General features: G+C 60.0%; 1 protein-coding gene across 2 annotated transcripts; it reads right to left on the minus strand.

The window, feature by feature from the left end:
* Window positions 1–359: 359 nt before the first annotated feature.
* Window positions 360–7,611, minus strand: YJU2 (YJU2 splicing factor homolog). Of its 2 annotated transcripts, none has more exons than XM_033081906.1 (8): window positions 7,524–7,611; window positions 6,806–6,906; window positions 5,338–5,482; window positions 4,505–4,639; window positions 4,122–4,303; window positions 3,007–3,127; window positions 1,207–1,372; window positions 360–495 (listed from the first exon to the last, which is right to left on the minus strand). In XM_033081906.1, the coding sequence occupies exons 1-8, from the start codon at window positions 7,545–7,547 to the stop codon at window positions 410–412; spliced, it is 960 nt and encodes a 319-aa protein (XP_032937797.1). In that variant the 5' UTR covers window positions 7,548–7,611; the 3' UTR covers window positions 360–409. The 2 variants fall into 2 exon arrangements, with proteins under 2 accessions (XP_032937797.1, XP_032937796.1); XM_033081905.1 differs by having other exon boundaries at window positions 360–507.
* Window positions 7,612–8,132: the final 521 nt, after the last annotated feature.

The raw sequence follows: 8,132 nt of genomic DNA on the forward strand, positions 1-8,132 counted from the left end.
TCCCTGTGCTGCTCCTGCAGGTCAGGACGTGGGATCAGCAGTGGCCTGGATCCCGTGGGGCTCTGGTTGTGCTTCCAGCTCCGTGTGGGGCTCCAGGAGCAGCAGGGAGCAGGGACAGCCCCATCCCTGTCCTTGTCCCTGTCCCTGTTCCCTGTCCCTGTCCCTGTCCCTGCCCTGTCCCTGTCCCTGTCCCTGTCCCTGTCCCTGTCCCTGTCCCTGTCCCATCCCTGTCCCTGTCCTTGTCCTGTCCCTGTCCCTGTTCCCTGTCCCTGTCCCTGTCCCTGCCCTGTCCCTATCCCTGTCCCTGTCCTTGTCCCTGTCCCTGTCCCTGTCCCTGCCCTGTCCCTGTCCCTGTCCTGTCCCTGTCCCTGCCCTGTCCCTGTCCCTGTCCCTGCCCTGTCCCTGTCCCTCAGTCACTGGTGCTGTCCTCGCTGTCTGAGTAGGCTCCCAACAAACCCAGTGAGGACGTGGCTGCTGCTGCTGGTGCTGCTGGTGCTGGAAGGGAGCCTGGAAGAGGAGAGAGAGAGAGAGAGAGAGGATCTGGTCAGGCCCAGCCTCCCCAGGGCACATCCCAGCAAATCCCTGGCTGGCTGCTCACAGCTGGGAGATTCCAGACCCCGGGAAGGGAGAGAGGAGCCAGCCCTGGGCTCCCACCAGCCCAGTCCTTGGGACAGCAGCCAGGAGCAGGTGCTGGGGAGGCACAGGGAAAAGGGGACACCTGCAAGAGCTGTCCCTTCCCAGGGAGCCCCCGAGGGCAGGGGGACTCACTAAACCAGGCCAGAACAAACCAATCCCCATCTCTTTCCCCAAATCATGGCTTCCCTGGCTTGCTGGGGTCGTTTTGTGCTCCTCAAAGCTTCCCAGCTCCAGCAGTCGGTCAGGATTTATCACCTGGCCCCAAACCAAAGCAACTCCCTGCAGTTCCACCCCCATCCCTGTTGTGACGTTCCCAGGGCTGTTTTGAAGCTCCTGGCCCTGCCAATCTGTCCCCAAGGCCGTGGCTCTGAGCCCAGAGCCAGGAGGAGCCTCCCCTTCAGCAGGGAGCTCCTGGAAATGGGGACAGCCCCTGTTCCCACCCACCCCACCCCACCAAGGAGCCCAGGGCAGCTCTGAGCACGGAGCCAAACCCCTGTGGGGCTGTCAGACACAGAACCAAACCCCTCTGGGGCTGTCAGAGCCCCCCAGAACCCAGCCTGGGGCAGGTACCAGTGCTGGCTGTGCTGCCTTGGCTCTCCCTGCCGTTCTCCAGGGCAGGATCTGCTTTCTGCTTCCTGGGGGCCACCAGCCCGGCCAGCTGGGCCCTGGTGCTGAGCTTGCCCACGCTGCGCTCCCAGCTCTCCGTCCTCGGCCTCTTGCTCTGGGGCTGGGGCTCCTGTGGGGCACAGCTGGGGTCAGGGGGCTCCAGATGGGAGGGGACACATGGGGGGATGGGGACAGGAGCAGCAGGGACATGAGGAGAGGGGCTGAGGGGGAGTTGTGCCCCTGCAGGGACAAACAGGGGTGTGGAGGTGCAAAGCTGCCCCTGGGGATGCACAGCCCACTGCCACAGAGCCAAACCCACCCTCCCTGGGATGCTGAGGAGGCACAGGAAGGAATGCCAGGATGGTTTGGCTTGGAAGGACCTTAAAGCCCATCCAGCCCCACCTTCCACTGTCCTGGGATGCTCCAAACCCTGTCCAGCCTGGCCTTGGACACTTCCAGCCACACTTCCCTGGGCATCCTGTCCCAGGGTTCCCTTAACATCCAACCCAACCGAACTCAGCCCAACCCAACTCAGCCCAGCCCAGCCCAGCCCAACCCAACCCAACCCAACCCAACCCAACCCAACCCAACCCAACCCAACCCAGCCCAGCCCAACCCAGCCCAGCCCAGCCCAACCCAACCCAACCCAACCCAACCCAACCCAGCCCAACCCAGCCCAGCCCAACCCAACCCAGCCCAACCCAACCCAGCCCAGCCCAACCCAACCCAGCCCAACCCAACCCAGCCCAACCCAACCCAACCCAACCCAACCCAACCCAGCCCAGCCCAACCCAGCCCAGCCCAGCCCAACCCAGCCCAGCCCAACCCAACCCAACCCAACCCAACCCAGCCCAGCCCAACCCAGCCCAGCCCAACCCAACCCAACCCAACCCAGCCCAACCCAACCCAACCCAACCCAACCCAACCCAGCCCAGCCCAACCCAGCCCAGCCCAACCCAACCCAACCCAACCCAACCCAGCCCAGCCCAGCCCAGCCCAACCCAACCCAGCCCAACCTAGCCCAACCCAGCCCAGCCCAACCCAGCCCAACCCAACCCAGCCCATCCCAACCCAACCCAACCCAGCCCAGCCCAACCCAACCCAGCCCAGCCCAGCCCAACCCTCCCTGCCTCAGCTCCAGCTCCCGTGTCCTATCCCCTCCCTGCCTGGGGAAAAGTCATTCTCTCTGTTTTATCAGCTCCTTTCAAGGCCACTGAGCAGCCCTGGGTGCCTGCAGGTGGTCCAGCCACAGAACCAGTGAATCTCAGAGCCCTGGGCACAGGGATTAGTGCCGGGCCAGGGAACAAGGCTGGGATTAACCCCAGCCCCACTCTGGGCAGGCAGCTTTGATCCAGCCCAGCAGACACAGGGCCCTGGGGCAGGGACTGACATCAGGAGAGGGCAGGGCTGTTTGTTGGGATAATCCCTCCCTCCAGGCCAGGGCTGTTTGTTGGGATAATCCCTCCCTCCAGGCCGGGCTCTGGGAGCTCTTTTGTTGTGCCTGAACCCAAAGCCCAGCCCAGGGAGAGCCCAGAGTGCTGCAACCCTGCCTGAAGCAGCAGCAGCAGGGCCCACAGAGCTCGTTCTTGCCCAGGAGGGGAGGATGGGGCAGCTCCATCCCTGCTTTGTCACCGAAATCCCCGAGTGGGGACGTGCAGGGACGCGGCCTTTGGGAGCTGCTCAGGCGTGACAGGGGCTGGTGTCACTCACACAGGGACACAATGGGCACACACAGCTCTGGGAGCTGGGCTGGGGCTGCCTCACCTCCTGCAGGATGTCTGTGGGTTTTGTCAGGGCCGTGGGGTTGGGGCGGATTTTTGTCGGTTCCTCGTCGGAGTCGGAATCCTCCAGGAGCCGCCGGTTCTGGGCCTGCTCCAGCATGGCCCTGCTGGGACAGGGGAGGGCTGGGGCTGGATCCATCCCAAGCCAGGCCCTGCTGGCTCCAGGGGAGCTGCAGAGCCTCGGGATCCCCTTCCCAGAGGGTTTTATGGGATCACTTCAGCCTGAGGGGTGAGAGCACTGGGATCTGGAGCTTCACCCCAGAGCAGCACCTGGGTCCCTGTGAGGGCATTTCCCAGGGACTGAACCCTCCAACAGCCCAGATCCCACAGAATCCCAGCCTGGCTGGCTTGGAAAAACCCTCCACTCCTTCTCCCTGAGCACTCTGCCATGACAGACTGGGGGATCTCCTCCCACCTCCCCAAATCCTGGCACCCCAGGCTGGCTCATCCCCCTCCCAGCACTTGCAGCCCCCTCCCAGCACTTGCAGCCCCCTCCCAGCACTTCCAGCCCCCTCCCAGCCCTTCCAGCGCCCTCCCAGCACTTCCAGCGCCCTCCCAGCACTTCCAGCGCCCTCCCAGCACTTCCAGCCCCCTCCCAGCACTTCCAGCCCCCTCCCAGCACTTCCAGCCCCCTCCCAGCACTTCCAGCCCCCTCCCACCCCGTCCAGCCCCCTCCCAGCATTTCCAGCTCCCTCCCAGCACTTCCAGCCCCCCTCCCAGCACTTCCAGCCCCCTCCCAGCACTTCCAGCCCTCTCCCAGCACTTCCAGCCCTCTCCCAGCACTTCCAGCCCTCTCCCAGCCCTTCCAGCCCCCTCCCAGCACTTCCAGCCCCCTCCCAGCACTTCCAGCCCTCTCCCAGCACTTCCAGCCCCCTCCCAGCACTTCCAGCCCTCTCCCAGCATTTCCAGCTCCCTCCCAGCCCTTCCAGCCCCCTCCCAGCACTTCCAGCCCCCTCCCAACATTTCCAGCCCCCTCCTAACATTTCCAGCCCCCTCCCAGCCCTTCCAGCCCCCTCCCAGCACTTCCAGCCCTCTCCCAGCACTTCCAGCCCCCTCCCAGCCCTTCCAGCCCCCTCCCAGCACTTCCAGCCCCCTCACTTCATCTCCTGTTCGTCCTCCTCCTGCTCCTTGCGCCTCTGCTCCTCCTCCAGCTCCTTGTACTGCTTCAGCATGGCCTCGAAATCCACGTTGGCCTGGCGCTGGTTGAGCTCCTTCAGCTCCTGCAGGTTCTCCAGGACCTCCATCTCCAGCTTGGAGTCCTTGGTTCGGTTCTCCAGGACCTGTGTGGGATCAGTTGGGATGTTTGAGGCAGCAGAGCCTGGCAGGAGCCCCCAGCACCTCCCCACGCTGGATGAAGCACGAGAGGATCCTCCCAATCCTCATTTTTGGGTAGGACAGGAAAGTCTGAATGGTCAGGAGGTCACTGCTGTGGCTGGGGAGAGTCAGGCAGAGTGGGAGAGGTTTTCCTGCACTCCTGGTACCTTCATGGGGTTGTTGAGCTCTTCCTCTTCCCTCTCCTTCTGCATCCTCTTCTCCTCCTCCTCCAGGAGCTTCTCTGCCTGGAAGTTCCTGGTGGCTCCGTGTTCCATGGTGTAATCTGTGTTCTCAGGGTCTGTCTGAGGGGGAACAGCAGGGAAACCATGGGGGGTGAGAGTCCTGCCCCAGCTTGGGGGGAATCTTGTCCCAGCCTGGAATCCTGTCCCAAACAGGGGTGAATCCTGCCCCAGCCTGGAGGGAATCCTGTCCCAGCCAGGTGAGAATCCTGTCCCAGCCAGGTGAGAATCCTGCCCCAGTCAGGGGGGAATCCTGCCCCAGCCAGGAGAGAATCCTGCCCCAGCCAGGAGGGAATCCTGCCCCAGCCAGGAGAGAATCCTGCCCCAGCCAGGAGGGAATCCTGCCCCAGCCAGGGGGGAATTCTGCCCCAGCCAGGAGAGAATCCTGCCCCAGCCAGGAGAGAATCCTGCACATTCCCTGATTCCATGAACAAAACTGAAGGGCTGATCTATAAGTTCCACGCAAATGTTAAAAAATTTGTATCTCATATTAAACTAACTAGTAAAAATTAAAATATTCAACACAAAAACCAAAAAACTCGCTCTCTTAAACTCTTAACTCTTTATTCCTTCTCTCAACTCTCTAAATTCTTTCTCTTAGCTCTTACCCCTCTCAATTAAAACTTAAAACTTCACACTCTCTGAGCTAGGACTGACATCCCACGCCCTAAACAACAAACTCCAAACTTCCAAAACCTGCCTACAAAAACCTCTCAGTTCATCCCACCCACCCTGAGTGCCCCCAGAGTGGCCAGGCTGACCTTGAAGGTGATCTCGGCCAGGCAGCGCGTGCACTTGATGTAGAAGCGGAAGATGGGCAGCCCCAGGTAGGACTCGTTCTGCACCGTCTCCTTGCGCGCATTGAACTTCTTGCCCTTGTAGATGTACTCCCCACACGTCTTGCACCTGGGAAACGGGAGGGGAGATGGCCAGGGTATCCCAAAAAAGCAGGGAGGGAACGGCAGGAACAGCCCAGCTGGTTGATTGGGGCAGGATGGTTGGAAGTTTAGGGGGGACTGAGCCCGGAAATTGGGGAGTTGTGGATTGGGTTGGGTTGGGTTGGGTTGGACCTTAAATCCTGTCCAGTGCCACCCCTGCCATGGCAGGGACACCTCCCACTGTCCCCAGAGAGGGACAGCAGTGATCCCATCATCCTGTCAGGGATCCTGGGGTTCCATGAGGGATCCCATTATCCCATGAGTGATCCCATTATCCCATGAGTGATCCCATTGCTCCATGAGTGATCCCATTGCTCCATGAGTGATCCCATTATCCCATGAGTGATCCCATTGCTCCATGAGTGATCCCATTATCCCATGAGTGATCCCATTATCCCATGAGTGATCCCATTGCTCCATGAGTGATCCCATTGCCCCATGAGTGATTCCATTGCTCCATGAGTGATCCCATTGTTCCATGAGTGATCCCATTATCCCTTGAGTGATCCCATTGCTCCATGAGTGATCCCATTGCTCCATGAGTGATCCCATTGTTCCATGAGTGATCCCATGATTCCATGAGTGATCCCATTGCTCCATGAGTGATCCCATTGTTCCATGAGTGATCCCATTGCCCCATGAGTGATCCCATTGCTCCATGAGTGATCCCATTGTTCCTTGAGTGATCCCATTGTTCCATGAGTGATCCCATTATCCCTTGAGTGATCCCATTGTTCCTTGAGTGATCCCATTGCTCCATGAGTGATCCCATTGCCCCAGAGGGATCCCATTGCTCCATGAGTGATCCCATTATCCCTTGAGTGATCCCATTGCCCCATGAGTGATCCCATTGTTCCATGAGTGATCCCATTGTTCCATGAGTGATCCCACTGTCCCATGAGTGATCCCACTATCCCATGAGTGATCCCATTGCTCTATGAGTGATCCCATTATCTCTTGAGTGATTCCATTATCCCTTGAGTGATCCCATTGTTCCATGAGTGATCCCATTGCCCCATGAGTGATCCCATTGCTCCATGAGTGATCCCACTGTCCCATGAGTGATCCCATTGCCCCATGAGTGATCCCACTATCCCATGAGTGATCCCACTATCCCATGAGTGATCCCATTGCTCCATGAGTGATCCCATTGCCCCATGAGTGATCCCACTATCCCATGAGTGATCCCACTGCTCCATGAGTGATCCCATTACCCCATGAGTGACTCTGTGGTTCCATGAGTGATCCCACTATCCCTTTAGTGATCCTGTGGTTCCAGAGCCGCTCTCACCTCATGTTGAAGGGGGCCATGAGCCTCACCACGTACTGCCGGTCCTTTGGGAGCTTGAGTTTCGGGATCTTGGCCGGATCAAAGTCCGGGGGGTAATATTTCTATGGAGAGAGAGAGAATCTGGGAATGCCAGGAATATTTTTTATGGAGAGAGAGAATCTGGGAATGCCAGGAATATTTCTATGGAGAGAGAGCGGATTTGGGAATGCCAGGAATATTTTATGGAGAGAGAAAATGTGGGAATGCCAGGAATATTTTATGGAGAGAAAGTGGATTTGGGAATGCTGGACCACTGAGAATTTCTCACTCCCCACAGCTCAGGAAGGGGCAGCCAGGTGGGGGTCCCTGCTGCCAGGGAACAGGGCAGGATGAGAGCAAACGGCCTCAGGGAGGTTGAAATTGGATTTTGGAAAAGTCCTTAATGGAAAGGGTTGTTAAACACTGCATGAGCTGCCCAGGGAGGTTTGGGGTCTCCATCCTGGAGGCGTCCAAGGCAGGCCCGGACGTGGCACTCGGTGCTCAGGGCTGGGGACAAGGCGGGCACCGGGCACAGCCCGGGGTGACCTCGAGTCTGTTCCAGCCTCAGCGATCCCGCGGTTCTGAGCGACTCCCGCACCAACCGGGACCCCCCAGCGCCCCCGGGGAACCCTCCCGTGGCCCAGCCCTATTCCAGACGTTCCCCCGGCCCCTCTTTGGCGAGGATTTCCCCCCAACTGACGTTCAACACTTTCCGTTCCGACATCGCTGCGGATTCTCCCGGTCCCCGGTGCCGCCGGTGCGGCCTCCGCGCCGCTCGCCGCTTCCGGGTGTGGCCCCGCCCCCTCGGCCGCTCATTGGACCAGCGAGCCGCGGCCTCCCCGTTCCTCGTCTGTCATTGGCTGATCCAGCTGTCTGTCAGCAGCACCGCTCACGGCTGTCGTACAGCCCAGCCAAGAGTCCCCCGGAGAGCCGCGGCCTCACGAGGGGTTCCGCACATTCTTGGGTCCTGCTGGGCGGCTTGGGGGACCCCGGGGTGCGATCTGGGCCTGGGGAAACTCGGGATCCTCACAGCAACCCGGGCTGTGGGCGCGGCCTCCCCGATCTCCCGCAACACATATTCACCATGTGGAAAAGAGTCCTCAAACCATCTATTATGTGTTTAAAACGTCACTTTATTCCTTAAAACCGAGGACTTTGAGTCCTTTTCAGTTCGCAGTTTTATTATTATTTTTAGGCTCACACCACTGAGCATGCGCAGCCACGGCAGCCATGCTGTACGGCACCGCCGCAGTGCGCACGCGGCGCTGCCATTGCCGCCATTCCGTACAGCGCGCTTCCCATGCGCACA

Source organism: Catharus ustulatus, chromosome 29 (genome assembly GCF_009819885.2).
Source record: "Catharus ustulatus isolate bCatUst1 chromosome 29, bCatUst1.pri.v2, whole genome shotgun sequence".
NCBI lineage: Eukaryota > Metazoa > Chordata > Aves > Passeriformes > Turdidae > Catharus > Catharus ustulatus.

Excerpts from the sequence above, each read along its gene's own strand:
- YJU2 (XM_033081905.1), bottom strand. The coding sequence starts at position 7,547 with ATGTCGGAACGGAAAGTGTTGAAC. Across the intron at positions 5,483-6,805 it reads ATGGCCCCCTTCAACATGAG|GTGCAAGACGTGTGGGGAGT; the intron begins GTGAGAGCGGCT and ends CCCGTTTCCCAG. Across the intron at positions 1,373-3,006 it reads CCACAGACATCCTGCAGGAG|GAGCCCCAGCCCCAGAGCAA; the intron begins GTGAGGCAGCCC and ends TGTGCCCCACAG.